The sequence below is a fragment of the Talpa occidentalis genome, unplaced genomic scaffold, assembly GCF_014898055.3.
Source record: "Talpa occidentalis isolate TD23 unplaced genomic scaffold, MPIMG_talOcc4v2.1 talOcc4.14, whole genome shotgun sequence".
Lineage (NCBI taxonomy): Eukaryota > Metazoa > Chordata > Mammalia > Eulipotyphla > Talpidae > Talpa > Talpa occidentalis.
In genome coordinates this window covers 5,179,150-5,195,684 of record NW_023601433.1, presented here as the reverse complement: position 1 = coordinate 5,195,684, position 16,535 = coordinate 5,179,150, and the positions used below count along the sequence as shown (strand labels likewise).

Here is a 16,535-nt window from a genome sequence, read left to right as displayed (position 1 = left end):
TCCAGTTTATGTGGCAGTTGAATATGCGAGTTTTGAAATGGCTGATCAGGCAATAGGGACCAGGAAGTCAATTTACTGTATTTGTTCATTGTTCTGTTCTTTTTTTTTTTTTTTAAATATTCATTCATGCATACAAGAACCAGGGTACAGGACAGATGTGTGGGAGGGTGAGAAGGTTCACCAGAGACAGAGCAGGGAACAGAGCAGGCAGACTGACTGAAATACACTGCTGAGGGGAGCAGCGGGCGAGCCAGGAGAGGTCTGCTGCGCCATGTGGGTAACTCGCCGGCTGGCGGGGGTTGAACTTGTGCTGCAGAGGCTGCAGACAGCCTCACAGCACTGTGGTCAACCGCCTGTGCCACCAGGGGAGGCCCCCATTGTTTTCTTATTGCCTACCACTGTGCTAAACTTTCTTACACTTTTTTTTTTGTTGTTCTTACTTTTCTACATTTTACAGATGAGGACATGGTCCTAGACATGCAGGTAGAAATGCCAGAGTGGCAAATTCCATTTCCAAGCCGGTTGAGTTATATTGAGTTATAACTCCTTTGAGTTATTACATTGCCATTCTTTCTTTTTTAAAGAATTATTTTTTTCCCTAAGATTTATCTATCTGTCTGTCTGTCTATCTATCTATCTAGATATCTATCTATCTATCTATCTATCTATCTATCTATCTATACAAGCACTGGGTACAGTCAGAAGCGCGGGAGGGTGAGAGAATCCACCAGAGCCAGAGCGGGGAGCAGAGCAGGCAGAAGGACCGAAGTACACTGCTGAGGGGAGCAGCGGGTGGCAGGAGGGGTCTGCGCGCCATGTGGGACCCTCCTCTGGTGGCCAGGGAGCAGCCGGGGATCGAACCGGCACTGCAGAGGCTGCGGGCACCTTCGCAACCCAGAGCTCAACCGCTGCGCCACCGGGGAGGCCCGCCATTCTTTCTTCATCCTTGTACTCATGTTACAAGTTTTTAGAGAATTCTTAAATGCTGGAAGGTTATCTTCAGTCTCAGGGAGGACTGAAGTCATTTGTTCCTTCACTATCTTCGTACTCATCAAAAGTGACATGGGCAGTTGGTGTGAACTAAGTACATCACTGGGCGTCTTACACAGGAAGTGCAGCGAGCGCACCCTCTCTGCTGGCAGCTGCCGGTCCCGGCTGCCTCGTGTGTCGTGGATGCAGGCTTCTGGGCTTGACAGGTGAAAGCTAAAATGGCTTAAATATGTCTCCAAAACTGTGACCACTTTTTACTTTTGAGCTTTTCTCTCCCTGTATTGACTAACGACCCATCTTAGTTACATTCCCTAGAACTCCCTACAGAACACCTTTCTAGAAGATAGCTTGCTACTGTGTAGGCAGAAAAGCAGCTGTAAAATGAAAATAGCGTTTCAGGACGGTTGAGTCAGAGATGCACAGGGAGCCTGAGAGATTTTCTCAAGGCGATAAGGCCCTGGCACTCAAGCCTGCAAGCAGGGGCAGGTAGACTGGCAGTGATTCCTGCCGGGGAAGAAGGGTGATGTGGGCTGCTTCCGAGACCCCTTCTAATTAGAAAGCCCCATGACTGACAGGGTTTGGCTGCGTCTGGAATGAGGGCTCCAAGGTCTGTGCAAGTGGACTGGGAAGCCAGCCTCTGCTGGCTGCACCTCAGGGAGGCCTTGGTATGGGCATCTGGCCGGGCCCTCGGGATGTACTAAACAGCAAACAGTAGCTCTTGAGTTTGAGTGTAGGCCGTGTGGTTGTAGATTTTTCCCAGTGCTACTTTTTGAATCTTTGAATCTGCCCTGTGAATGGACAGAAATTTGAGCCGAGCTTCCCCTCTCCCTACCCTCTCCACCAAAAATGAACCCCCCCAAAAAAACCAAACCCATAACTGCAGCTTGGTGATGCCATCCCCTGTGTATGGCTGTAATTTCTTTAGGGAAGAGCCATGGCACTGTGGCTTGTGTATTTTCTTGTCTCCCTTGCCTTCTAAGACCAAATAACTTTGAGGTTTGGGGTTTTACGAGGATGCTTCTCTTGACTTCCTCATCTCAGTTCCCACAGTGCGTTCTTCTCAGCAACTCCTGGTGCTGCATCTTGTCTTTGCATGTGCTGTGCCTTCTGCACTGAGCCTGTGCCCATGGAGAGAAACTGGTCAGGGTTGACCTCCTGGAACTCGGTTCAGGCTGCCACCTTCTAGAGAGTTGATTGTTCTTTCCTGATCCTGTGACATTTGTTATTATTGCACTCTAAGGATGGTGATATAATTACCCGTTTAATGCTGTATATGTCCCTTGTTAAATTGGCAGCGGCCATTTATCTCTGAAGCTCAGCAGTTAGCTCTACTCGGAATATTCTAACAGTTAAATATGAGGAGATTGTCTACCATTATTGAGCATTTATGTGCAGATGGGCAGCATCACTTATCAAGGATACACAGATCGGAACCACATTGAGACATATCGTCCCACACCTGTTAGAATGACTTACCAAAAAGAGAAGGAATAACAGAGTTGTGAGGTTGTGGAGAGAAGGGACCCCTTTCTCACCTTCGGTGGGAATGAAATTGCTGCAGTCACTGTGGGCAGTAGTCTGGGGCTTGCTGCATAGACGTGATCCAGCAGTTCCGCTTCTGGGAATTAGCAGAGGAAAGCAAGAACACTCATTCAGAAAGGTGTATGCACCTCCATGTGCGTTGCAGTGTTATGCACAGAAGCCAAGGCATAGAAGGAACCTAGATACCACTGATGGATGTGTGGATAGAGAAGTCGTGATGGGGCCTCCCGGGTGGCGCAGGCGGTTGAGCGCCGCACTATGAAGCTGTTTGCAGCCTTTGCAGCGCAGGTAGGATCCCCGCCAGCCTCGGAGCAACCCACATGGCGAGCAGACCTCTCCTGTCTCGCCTGCTGCGCCCCCTCAGCAGTGTATTTCAGTCAGTCTGCCTGTTCTGTTCCCCACTCTGTCTCTGGTGAATCCTCTCACCCTCCCACGCATCTGATCTGTATCCCAGCACTTGTTAAAAAAAAAAAAGTCGTGATACACACACTACACATGTGTGTACGTATGTACACACACATGCATGTATATGCACATACACAGTGGAATGCCATAAAAGGAAGACTGAAATCCTGCTGTTTGTCACAATGTGAACGGACCTCAAAGGCATTATTCTAAGTGAAACAGGTCAGGCAGAGAAAGATAAAAGTACTGTGTGATCTCACTGACATGTGGAATCTAAACAAACACAAAACCCAGCTCAGTCCACAGATGCAGAGACTAGATTGATTGTTGGGTGCAGGGAGTGGGCAAAATGAGTTAAGGTCAAACTCTATGAACTTACAGCTGTAAAATAAGTCATGGGGATGTAAGGTACAGTATGTCGCTAGTTAATCATATTGTGTATTTGAAAGTTGCTAGGACAGTAAATCTTGGACTTCCCCACCTAAGGAGAAAGTAATTTGTAACTGTATGGATACAGATATTAGCAACAGTTGTTATGGATCATTTTACAGTATATACAGATAATCATTATGTTACACGCCTGAGAGGAATATAATACTATATGTCAATACCTCAATTAAAAAAGAGGCCCTAATCCCTAGAAAGATGATGGTAAATGTGTCCATATGAATTTCAAAGTTATGAGTGTAAGAAAGTCAGAGTTCTGCTTGAAGTTTGAGTTCGCATTTTTTTTTGTTGTTCCACAATAATTATTTGTGTGTGTGTGTGTGTGTGTGTGTGTGCCTTAAATTCAGCGTTATTCTGCCTTTTGGGTAAACCAGCACTGATAGAAAATAAATGCGTGAATGTGAGTGTGTTGTTTTGCTGTTAACTTGCTATGTCTCTGCTGGGTGCCTTCATGTCCAGCCTACCTGCCGCAGGCCCTCCTTCTGCTCTGCCCCACCTGTCACCGTGCTGTGCTTGTCCTTGGTGACCAGGTGGTGTCTGTCATGTCTGAGCTGTCCTCAGAGAATTGGACACAGTATGGGACACAGTATTGATTTCTGTTGACCACGGTTTCCCCAAGCGTGGGCCCTGGCTCTAGGGCAACATCCAGGTGGTAATCATACCACCACCTCCTGCTGATGCTGCCTGCCCTGGAGAGTCAGGGCTTACAGCTCTCTGCTCAGTTACTTGTTAATGCGGCTTTGTATGGAAGCCAGGTGATTTTGCACCTCCTGGAAGATTTCCTCAGTCTGTTGTTCAGGAAAAATATTTGGAAGCTGTAGTATTTTATAGTTTTGGTAAAATTTGGCATCTTCAACAGAAAGAACCCATTTTTTTGTGCCCTGCTTCTTTTTCTGTCGTTCAGAATCCCCAACTTCCACACAACCAGTGTACAGCATGGCTGTCGCCACCAGTCTAGACTCCTTAGGAATGAAGGAAAGAGCCTTTAGAGTCCATTACTTTTCCCAAGTGTTCTACAAGAATCCAGAATATGTATTATCATCTCCATGTTAACCCTCACCTCAGATGTTTGTGGACTTAGAAGGATTTGCCGTAGCCCAGTCTTAACATGGAAATTCATTGGAAGTGCTCTGCCGCCAAGGCACCCTGCAGGTAAAACTCCGCTATTTACACTTGGCCCAGTCCCAGACAGCTGCCCCTCCTGTCAGAGTGGCATCGGCTATGTGCACATATGGGAACTTAAGAGGGTGGTTTGCACATTGTGAATTTGGGAGCTTTGCTGTTGTGAATGACAAAGGCCATACGGCCCTGTCAGTTGAAGCGGTGGGTTTGTCAGACCTGGACAGCTGGTCATTGGCGTGAGCATCCACCACTAAGCTAAGAGGTTCCAGAGTTTGCAGGGTAGTGACCCGATCGATACAGTGTTGGGGACCTGCCCTCCCCCTTAACCCCCTGTTTCATTACCCTTGGAGCACCTGTTAAAGGCTTCTCCAGTTAGTGTACGTGTGGGTTTGACTACAGAGTGATGAGTTTGATTTCTGTTTACAAACACATCATCATTTTAATTGCGGTTCTTTTACCTCCTCCCGGCACCTTTAGTGAAGATTGTAGATTTCTTCCGTTTGTAGTTTTAGGAAAATATGTCTGTTTAACTCATTTCAGTTCAGTTGTGATGCACTGAATGACAGGTGCTTGCAGCAGATGTGCTGCGTGTAATGAATGTTCTCTTCAGATTACAGAAGTAGTACGTTCATCGTTGGCGTAATTAAGATTCAGAAGCAGGTAATTTAGGAATGAAAATTCCCTGTAATTCCCAGAAATATGTGCACTTAATATTTCTGTATCTGTCTCTCCAAGGTTCTTTTCTGTGGCCATTTTGTTATATTTTAGAATTGCAATTTACCCACCAACCTGTTTTAAGATTCTGAGAAATTGGTCCCTGGGAACCTGAAGCCTTTCATTTAGCCATTTATGGTTTTTAATGTATTTTACGATAGTCTCCACTGTGACCCAGAACCTCCGCAACGAAGAAACAGCAATACGGCTTCTGTGCTGAGTCTAGCAGTGTCCTTAAGCTGTGCTGGATTATCTCTTAATTCTTCATTCCGCCCCCCAGTATAGGCAGGAGTTCTTGTGCTCTTTCTCTGCATAGGGGGGCCTGAGATTCATGCAGGTTAAAATGCCTTTCTCAGCGTCATGCGGTTAATCAGTGGGCGACTGGGGATACCCACACACTGAATTTCACATCTTGTCTAGAGAATGTGTGCACCACCCTGTCACTTTGCTGCCCTGAGAAGTGATTGAGGCTGAAAATATTGAGACATAAAGCTGCTGAATCGGGGCACACTGCTCTTTGGCTTCTTAGGAGGTGTTTCGTTGGCTTTTCACCAGCAATTGGCACTCTGACCCACTGGCTGAATCTAGCCTGCTCCCTGTTTTGTAAATAAAGTTTTATTGGAACATGGCCACGCCTGTTCATTTACATGTTACTATAGAATCCATATGACCAGCAAACCTAAAATAATTTGCCATTCGGCCTTTCCAAGAAAAGGTCTAGTGACTCCTGCTGTAGATACCAATTTTTATTTACTTCTTTTGTGGCTGCTAAGGTTTTGCATTCATTTTGCTCCAGCATGTTGGTTAGTGGAAATGGCTCTGTCCCCTGCCACCCCCAGACTGCCCAGCCTGCGAACCATCACTTCATGCCTGAGTTTCAGTGACCCTGTCCCATAACTGAGTGCTTACGTAGTCCTGTGCAGGTGGTGTGAATTATAAAACATTCTAAAACACGGTCCACTATGATGGTGGGTACACCTGACACCCTAGAAGAAAAGGTGCATGATGAGTTTATACTAAAGAGCAGGAAGAGACTGTGGCCACAAACTTAACTTCCCTAATCAGCCCCACCCTGGAACTGCTTGCATGTGAGCATTTATGTGATTTATATAAACAAGTCACATTAAAGTTGGGTGAGTCTTATTTTGATATAGGGTAGATGTGTTACTTTTATACAATAGTAAACTATTAAATTTGTTTTAGAATTTTAAAATGGGAAATGTTTGAGGAATAAAAATCTGTAGGCGCATTTACTTTTACACACCCTCAAATTTGTAACTCCTCAGATCTAGCTGATGACGTCTTGGTGATAGATTCGGTGAACATACTGAAAATGAAATCATTCAGTCTTTGGGTTCTGATGCTACCTTTTCTTCATAGTGTCTCACATGCCACTCAGCTTTTATATTTCCACTGTGTCTGCCAAGTACCGTCCTTGGGTACATGAAAGCAGCCGCAGTAAACGCGGGGACTGACTCAAAGTCATTCACTAGTTACTGGGTAAGGAAGAAATGACAGGGTTATCCCTCAAGGCTCCTTGATTAAGTCTTTGAATGGACATGTTATACACTCCCTTCGCTTTGCTTTTGGGGAAGCTTGAGCAAAAATCTGTTGACAAAGCAAAGACCATAAGTTGGTCTTGGAGGGTAACCTTTGTGTGCACTCACGCCAGCCTGAAGACTGCCGTCCCATAGTCCTCAGGTGAGGTGAACTTGCTAAGTGTGTCAGTGGGTTGGCGCTCGTTGGCTTCTTAGGAGGTGTTTTGTGAGCTTTTTACCAGCAGTTGGCACCCTGACCCACTGGCTAGGGTTGGTAGTAAAGTTTTGATGGTTTAGCTTCAGAACCCTTGAGTTTTCAATTTTGGGGCCAGTGTGAGGGTCTGAAACCCCTTGTACCTGTCTCCTGTATGACTTGCTTTCTTAATCTCTTTCATTTAGATCAGTGTCAATGCAGAAAGGCCTTCCATCGGCATCATATTTAGAATGGTATCCTGTTCAGTTCCCTTTTCTTCTTTTATTTTTCTCCTTGCTGACTGTGGGGCCCGGCACATGTAGCTGCACAGGGTAGCCGAGTTAATAATAAAGGCAGTCTGGATTTACAGTCTGTTGCTTCTGTTGCTTCTTGATGACTTTTGACATTGATTCTTCCAACAGCCTGTGTTGCCAGCATAACCATGACCTGTCCCTTGGCAGTGTGGGAGAGCGGGCACGATGGCATCCCTCTCTAGCCTCGTAGCAGAAAGCTTGTGTGGACTCTGGCTTGGAGATCAGTGGGGATGAGGCTCTGATTCCAAGCACACGGTGTGGGAGCCTCTCAGGCAGGTTGATGGTCATGGTCCTTGCACGTAGCCATCCTGTGTTTCTTGCAAATCAGGAAACATCAGAAGGCTGGTTTGTCCCCTAGATTTCTTCGATCCTTATGGGTCCATCTCCAAGGAGATGTCTTAGTTTCCAGTGATGTTCCTTCTGCTTTGGTAACAAGAACACTTCAGAAGTTGGTTAAGGCAGATTGGTACCTGTCTGTCTCAGGCAAGTCTGGACAGGACCTGCAAAGCTGATTAAAGGTCAGTGAGCAGAGTGAGCTTAATTTTAAATTAAATGGATATTTAATGCATTGAGGAAAGTGCTCAAGTGCTTCAGTCTTTCTGTTTCGGCGCTTGCTATTTGATTCTCATGGGCTGGAAATCTTTTTTTTCTACTAAGAGTTGTTTATTGCTACATTTCTCAAGCTGGATTTTCAGTGTGAATTTCTGCAGGTGATTTTAGCACCTAAGGATACAAAAATCATAAAATGAAGGCAGGCAGGAAGGAGAGTGCGCCCTGAGCCAGGGAGTCTGTTAGAATGTGGGGAGCAGGCCAGAGAATGAAGGGGGTGGACATGAGGGGGCCGGTCAGTGTGGGGATTCGCCCCCTGGCTGTCTGCCTCCTTCTGGCTTTGTCTAGAACACATTGAAGCCCTTAGCCTGCAGCTGGTTGGAGGTGGAGCCTGGTATAGATTTTTTTTCCCCCTGCCTAAGTGTATCTTAACTGCTTTTTTGGGGTGAGTGTTGACCCCACACTTACACAGTCTGACCAGACTGGCAGGTCTGTGAGGATTTCACTATTGAGAGGATTCTGTTCTTTAAGTGATGACTGGTCACTCAGGCATTGCTCTTTATTCTAAACTTTTGGTCCTTGATAACCTCCACTTTATGGTTTGGATTTCTGTTCGTTGTTTTAAGGTTTTGTGATCTACAGAGCACAGGATAGGAGGTTATCTACCTTTTGTGTGTGTATGCATGATGTTTCTGTACCTTTGTTAAAATGGTGGTTACATGTGCCCTAATTGTTACCTATTATGAGTAAGAAGCTGCTTTTTTTTTAAGATTTATGTATTTATTTATACAAGCACTGGGCACAGTCAGAAGTGTGGGAGGGTGAAAGAATTCACCAGAGCGGGGAACAGAACAGGCAGACTGACGAAATACACCGCTGAGGGGAGCAGCGGGCGGCAGGAGAGGTCTGCGGACCATGTGGGACCCTCACTGGCAGCTGGGGATCAAACCGGCGCTGCAGAGGCCGTGGGCAGCTTCACAGCCCAGTGCTCAACCGCTGCACCACTGGGGAGGCCCAAGAAGCTTCTTTAGATCAAATTATAGTGACATCACTTGGGTCTGCTTCTTTGACTGATGAGGATGGGGTGAACTTATGTTTAAATGCCTGGATATTAAGAATAACATGCTCTTAAAAGTTTAACTTGGTGATTTGAGCAGGACTTCATCTAAGCTAAGAGATCATGGTCTCCTCCCACTCCCCCCCAAAAAATGTAAAAAAAAAAAAAAAAAAAAAAAAAGTCATGGTCCAGAATCATGGACTGGAGAATGCAGGGCCTTTGCCAACACCCTGAATTTGAGTATAAGTTGAAATCTCTAAAATACTTTGTAAGTTTTTTGTGAGAATTAATTTGGTGACAGTAACAACAGATAATCAGGTATTAGTTTTGAGGAAGACCACAGCTTTTTTCAAGCTGTACCTTCCCTTCTTGAGAGAAGGTCCGGGTGGACGAGAGCGCTGGGGTCCTGTGCCGCCTTCCTGGGAGGAGAGCTGTGAGCTGTGGCCTGGGCACTGGCCAGCTGAGAAGAAGATGCTTTTGCTTTGGTAACTGCCTTAGAGACTCTGCACAGTGAAGCCTTTTCTCCTTAATTTTCAATCATATTTTTTTCCACCTGAAAAGACTGAATCTGGAATTCTGTAGCCTTGATCTTCCCGCCTTCCTGAACATCTACTGCAAACGAATAGACTGTCGTCTCGGGCCTGCACTGTGTCCGCAGACCCTGCGTGATTGATAACCACGACTTAGAGGTTTCTTAATTTTGGTGTAATTTCTTATTTTATTCTCATTTCATTTTCCATTTCTGTTTCAGTATCCCGGGTCATGAAACTTACTCCACAGCAAGCTCCGTTATATGTGAGTAAATAATGACATTTAAATTTTTTTTTTCTTTTTCTTTATCGAGGTAACACTGGTTTACAAAACTGTATATAATTTAGGCGTACAGGTTCACACTCCCTCGGAGGTATGTTAACTACTCAGTTCTTCCCCCTCCCTCCATCAAAGCACCCATAGTCCTTTACCCTGGGCCATTGGGTCCCCCCATCACTTTGTTCCCACCCCACCCTCACCGCTCCACCTCCAGCAGCCTCAATTCTGCAGTCATATTTTTTTTATATAAATATATATTTTAAGATTTATTCATACAAGAACCGGGGTACAGGCCAGATGCGCAGGAGTGTGAGAGAACTCACCAGAGACAGAGCAGGGAACAGAACAGGCAGACTGACTGAAATATACTGCTGGGGGGAGCAGCGGGCGAGGCAGGAGAGGTCTGCTGCTCCATGTGGGACACTTGCTGGCCGGCCGCGATCAAACCCGGGCTGCAGAGGCTGCAGACAACCGCCTGCGCCACCAGGGGAGACCCTCTGCAGTCATATTTCTAAGATTTATTTTGGTTTAGTTTTGTCAGTTTCTTTTTATTTTATACTCATTTATGCTGTTCACTTGTTATAAACTCATAAATGCTACTGTGTGTTTATCAAAGGAATTCTTAACTTTTTAAAGATAATACATGAATTTTTTTGATGTAGTATATTTCAGAAATTGAATTTGATTCTGTAAGTACCACATGACCAAGAACAGATAGTACCTGTAACTTGGAAGGTGACCTGGTTGGGCCTGTGGGATGGTCAGTACTGGGGCTTTTCCTCCTAGGGTGCAGCTCTGTAAGGGCAGCCACAGAGCCTTCCTGAGGCTTCACGAGGTGCCCCATGTTGCAACTAGGTGGTGCTCTGTCTTTGGCAAGAGTGCCATCTACTTTCGCACTGGTGGAAGCTCACACACCATCCCCTTAAAGTAAGGGAACTACCTTAAAGTAGAGGGAATGGACAGATGAATGGATCCAGGTTGTAAAAGGTAAACCCTAGGTGATTCCCTCTTTTTGTTGTTGTTGTGAGAATGAATCAGCTGACTTGGGTTGGTGAAAGTGCCCTTTTTAATGAGGCTCTAACTTAGAGGCATGGCCAGGTAGAGCTGTGAGAGGCCAGTGGGTGTTGGGTGGGTCTGGTCTGGAGAGGGTGAAGAGATGTCTTTGATGGGGCCGGCCTGGAGCCAGGCCTCGAAGATTAATGCGCATGTAGTTGGGTGAAAAGTCCTAGAATGTGTTCACGAGAAAAGGCAGGTGGACAGTGAGGGGTGTCTGGCAGCACAGCTCATGGGTGGTGGGATGGGACTGGCCAGCTGACCTGTGCTGCGGAGCGGGGACAGAGAATCCAAAAAAGAGGGCAGACTGCAAACCAAGGCGCCGGGTCTGTGTGACCACTGGGGAGCCTTTGATGTTGTTTATTTGAAATCTGCTGTTCATTTTATGTCTGTGTTTGTAACCATGCTGTGTTAAGTCACATCCTTTTACAGTCAGGATCACTCCTCTCCTGGATGATTTTTACGTTAAATGTAACAGCAGGGAAAATGTGTCTCTGAAGATGGCTTATGCACGTCCTTTCTCTCCAGACTACCTGAAGACAGTTTATTGTGCTCACCAGTGAGTTTACTCCTGAACTGAACCCATAAGAATTTAAAAACAGCAACTTTGTTGAGATATAGCTCACACACCCTAAAACTCACCCATTTAAAGTTATGATCCAGTGGTTTTTAGTGTATTTACAGTTGTGTGATTGTGACTATTTTCTAGCTTCAGCGCATTTTCATCCCCCCCAAAAAGAAGCCCCTGTCCCATTGGCAGTCACTTGCCATGTCCCCAGGCAGCCATTGAGCTACTTTCTCTTTTTACCCATCGTGGCAATTGCGTGTAAATGGAATCATGTAATAGGTAACCTTTTGTGACTGGGCCTTTTTCACTTAAGTAATGATTTTAAAATTCATGCGAGAGCAAACATTGCCACTTTGTTCCTTCTTATTAATGAACAGTACTTCATTGTAAGGCGCTATCACATTTTATTTATCCGTTCAGTTGATAGGCATTTGGGTTGTTTCCACTTTTACGGTTTAATGAATGCTGCTTGCTCAATAGTAATTTTTTTGTGGGTAGGCATATATTTTCATTTCTTTGGGGCATATATAGACTTAAGAATACAGTTGTTTGGTTATATGGTAACTCTCTGTTTAACACTGAGAAATTGCCAAACTGTTTTCTACAGTGGCCACACCGTAATACACTCCCAGAGCAATACTGAGCATTTGTTTCTCCATATTTTGGCCAACACTTGTTATTAACTGGTTTTTTGGGGTTTTTTTTTTTTTTTTTTTTTTTTTTTTTTTTTGGTTGTAGCTAATCCTGGTGCATGTGAAGTAATATCTCATTGATTGTTTTGGTTTTGCATTTCTTTAGCAGCTAATGATTTTGTGCATCTTTTTATGTGCTTATTGACCATCTATGTGGGGAAATAGTCTGTTCAGATTTCTTGCCTCTTTTTAAATTGGGTTGTTTCCTTATCAAATTGTCAGAGTGTTTATATATTCTGACTGCAAGTCCCCTAGGATGATTGTCTTAATTGCGTATACAGATTGTTCATTGCTGGTGTATAGAAATATTACTAATTTTGTAATTTGATTTTGTATCTTTGCTCTTTTTGTATCTTTGCTCTTTGCTTCAGCCTTGCTGAATTTCTTAGTTGTAGTTTTTAGTGATTTCTTAGGATTTTCTATATATATATATATATATAAGGTTATGCCATTTAAAAATAGAGATAATTCTCTTCCAGCCTGAATGCCTTGTCTTTCTTTCTCATGCTTAGTTGCTCTGAGGAGACCCTCCAGTACAGTGTTGGAGGGAAGAGGTGAAAGCTCTTCCTGGCCTTATTTCTGATCTTAAGATGCGAACATTCAGTCTTTGGCTATTTAAGTACGATGGTACTATGGATTTTTCATAGGTGGTCTTTATCAGGCTGAGGAAATTCTGTTCCCAGTGTGTCTTGAAAAAGTGTTCAGTTTTGTCAAATGTGTGTTTTTTCTACCTATTGAGTTGATCCTGTGGGTTTGTTCTTTCATTCTGTTAATATGGTGTGTTATTGATTGGCTTTGAATGTAAAACCAACCTTGCATGAGATAACTTCCATTTCGTTATGATGTATAATACTTCTTAATATGTCGCTAGATTGACTTTACTGGTATTTTGTTGACTATTTTTGTGTATATACATAATGGTTATGTTTCTTAGTTTTCCTGGGATGTTTTTGTTTGGTTTTGGCCATTAAAGGTTTCTAATGAAGGGACTCATCGTTCTAAGTAGTTGTCATAGGCAGAATATAGGCTCCCTAAAGCATGTCCATGTCTCGGTCCTGTAAATATCCAGATGTGACTAAGTTAAGGATCTTGATGTGGGATATTACCTTGAACTATCTTGGTAGCCCAGTGCAATCACAAGGGTCTTCATGAGAGGAGTCCAAATCATGGATGGAGACTGCTAGATGCTGTGCTGCTGGCTTTGAAGGTGGAGTAAGGGGCCATGAGCCAAGGGATTTAGCTTCTGCACCCTTGAGAAGCAGGGAATTATTCCCCTAGAGCCTCCAGAAGGAACACGGCCTTGTGGGCCTCTTTATTGTAGCCCAGAGCGAGTTGTTGGGGATTTCTCATCTCCAGAACTTAAAGACTTTTTTTTTTTAAGCCTGTGAGTTTTTGGTAATTTGTTGTAACAGCAGTTGGAAACTAATTGGTGAAAGTGTGAAGGATAATTTAGAAGGAGAGAGTGTTATAGGGCAGCCCCGATATTGAACGGGTTGCCTGGCTGTGGGTCCTCACCTGCGCGCTTAAAAGGGACTTATGAATACTCCACTGCAGGCACACACAAAAGGTTAATAAAGGGTTTATTTACAAGGGAAAAGGAAGTAAGGAAAATGTACAACTCAGGGAGAAAATAGGGAAATAAAGTCTTTAATGCGTCCTACCCGATCCGCCAACCTGGAAACCCAAAGTCACTCTCAGAGCTGGCCGGACGCTGCTAGCTGGCGGAGAGCCAAAATGGGGGAACCCCTCCCCTCAGCCCACATATCTGGCTTTATATCAGCCTGACTGCTTAACCCCACCCTCAGGTCCCAGCCACCTTCCCTTTGGTGGTGATGGGATTTGGAGTTCCCAGTGTCTTTGGCTTTGGCCTGGGGTGGGGGTGGAGTCCACAAAGCCTGTGTGGAATTAGCTTTAGGACATCCTTTTCCCCCTAACAAGAGTAGAGGCAGAGAGATCCCATAGGAGCGTTCTGATCTTGCTGTCATGCAATTAAGCCTTTCAGTATTACCTGTGTCAACCTCTGTTTTAGAAATGAGGAAATGTGTTCTGAAGATGATGTCTTATTGGGACCATAGCTCATTGGTGCTAAAATTGTGATTTAAATCTTTATTTTTTGAACATGCTCGTAGAAATCACAGTAAAGCATGATAAGCTTGAGAAAGTTGCTCTGTTAGGGAAGCAAGACTCTTTATTTTTAATTTAAATTTTATTTTTATATTCCCCGTACAATTACAACCCCCTTATTTTGACCCCAACTCCTCCTTTCCTCACCCCCACCCCCCATAGAGTGTCTCTGGTTCATAGTTGTTTGTTGACTTTGATATTTTCTTTCTTATAGTTATTCTTTTTCCTGGTCCCTTATTTAGGTTTTCTAGATTCCTGCTATGAGGGAGACCATCCGGTATTTTTCTTTTTCTTTCTGGCTTATTTCACTGAGCATGATCCCTTCCAGCGCCATCCATGTTGCTGCAAATGGCATGTGTTTATCTTTTTTGAATGCTGAGTAATATTCCATGGTGTATATGGGCCACATCTTCTTGATCCAGTCATCTATTTTTGGGCATTTGGGCTGTTTCCAAAGCATGGCTATTGTAAATAGTGCTGCTATAAACACAGGGGAGCAGGTGCTCTTTGGAATTGATGTTTCTGTGTCCTTTGGGTAAATACCTAGGAGTGGAATTGCTGGGTCATATGGAAGCTCCATCTCTAGCAGGCTGAGGAATCTCCACACAGCTCTCCATAGTGGTTGGACCAGTTTGCACTCCCACCAACAGTGCAGGAGAGTTCCTTTTTCTCCACACCCTCGCCAACATTTGTTGTTGCTAGTTTTTTTAATATGTGCCATTCTCACTGGTGTAAGATGGTATCTCATGGTAGTTTTGATTTGCATTTCCCTGATGACAAGTGATGTTGAACATTTTTTCATAGCAAAACTCTTTAGAAGTCAGTTCTGAGGAATATTGCATCTTGGGTCTGATCATGTGTTTAATTGGACAGACTACTGAAGAAGGGATTTTGAACTTTAGCTTTCAAATGTCTGTCAGCAAGAATAACTAATTGGACAATTTCTTTCCTCTCTTCAAAAGGAGAGTGACAATATACTTGATCCTCAATGAATTAAGTTTCATTGCAGGGATTCTGCTCTTTTTGATGAAGAGTAACTGGGATAGGAAGTCCATTGGAGGGAGTCGCATCCCTTCACCCAAAGAGTGTAATAAGCAGAAGAGAGTGTTGAAGTTTCTCTCTTAGTTATATTTGGAATTTCCTAGGGGCGTCATCAGCAGAGAACTGCTAGTAAATAAGGAAAAACACTGGATCCCAAGGACAACTTTCATCTGGGAGTTAAGGAAAACAGGCAGGTTTCCTGATAAACATTTTAGTCATTCCTTGAAGAAAACTATGTCCCTATAAGTTGTAGTTGTGAAATTGTAAGGGAGGTTCCAACTGTAAGGAAGGTAGGAGGTGTTGACTGTCCGGACGAAGCTGCTATGATGAAAGGTCACTGAGGCACGAGCACGGCCCTGGATGGCCCTCGGCACCCCATCTGTGGGTTTAGTGTGGGCAGGCTGGCCACGCCTCCCATCAGGTGCTGCTCTCGTCTGTACAAAGGTATTGATCATTGCCAGATGAATTGAGAAAGATTGTGCGATTGGCTCCACTGGGTGATGGTGAGAAAGACTTGACACGTTTAGTAATACCCTGTCAGGATGGTTTGGGGCAATGAAAAAGGATAGTGTCAGATGCGTGAAATCTTTAAAAGAGACTGCAGGATCGAGGGCTGTATTAGGTTTGGGAGTGGGGGAACGTGAAGGCGTGCATACGGAGATTGGTGCGTGAGTGACGGTTGGTGCCTTGTCTTGGAGGAGAACCTGTTGATGGGCATGTGAGTGTCCCTCAAGGGCTGGAGAGACAGGCTTGGGATCTGTGGAGCAAGGAAATTGGTCTTGAAGTAAGGTTTGAATTATCTGTAAGAAATGGATACTTTGTGGCCAGGAGAGTGGATGAGCTTTGAGAAGAAAGGCATGAACTAGGCTAGGAATCGGGTGGCGTTTGCACCTTTTAACATTTTATTCCTGGAATTCTTTAATTTCAGTCACATGTCAGGATTGAAAGTGAATTTTGGGTTAGTGCTGGGGAATTCATTCTTTCATTCAGGCGCCAGCCTGTCCCAAGCTCTGTTCTTGATGCTGGTGATGATTTAGCTGTGAACAGAGCAGACAATCCCTGCGCTTCATAGGACTTGCGTTCTCATGAGGAGAAGGCAGACCACGCCTAAGTAAGAAAACATACCAGGAAGGGAAAAAAAAAAGGGCCATTTGAGGTTGGATGGTCACAAAAGGCATCTGAGGGCTGTGCCATCTAGCCTGAGACCCGAGTGACCACGAGCCAGCCATGTGAAGATCTTGGCACAGCGTACTGGCCCCAGGGAGCAGGTGTTCAGCGAGTGTAGCGATGTGGGGTGTGGTCTTTCTGGGGTGTGCTTGGAGGCTTGGGGAGAAGATGGGGCAAAGCCTGACCTGCAGCGCCTGGCAGACCTGGGC

The 16,535-nt window shown here is 44.7% G+C and overlaps 1 protein-coding gene across 7 annotated transcripts in view; it reads left to right on the top strand.

The window, feature by feature from the left end:
* AKAP13 (A-kinase anchoring protein 13) overlaps positions 1-16,535 on the top strand; it is a 252,783-nt gene that overhangs the window by 56,283 nt on the left and 179,965 nt on the right. For all 7 annotated transcript variants that reach the window (XM_054694745.1, XM_054694744.1, XM_054694743.1 and 4 more), the window contains exon 2: positions 9,623-9,666. In XM_054694745.1, coding sequence (XP_054550720.1) covers positions 9,634-9,666 — 33 coding nt within the window. In that variant the 5' untranslated portion in view covers positions 9,623-9,633. The remainder of the gene's footprint in view (positions 1-9,622; positions 9,667-16,535) is intronic.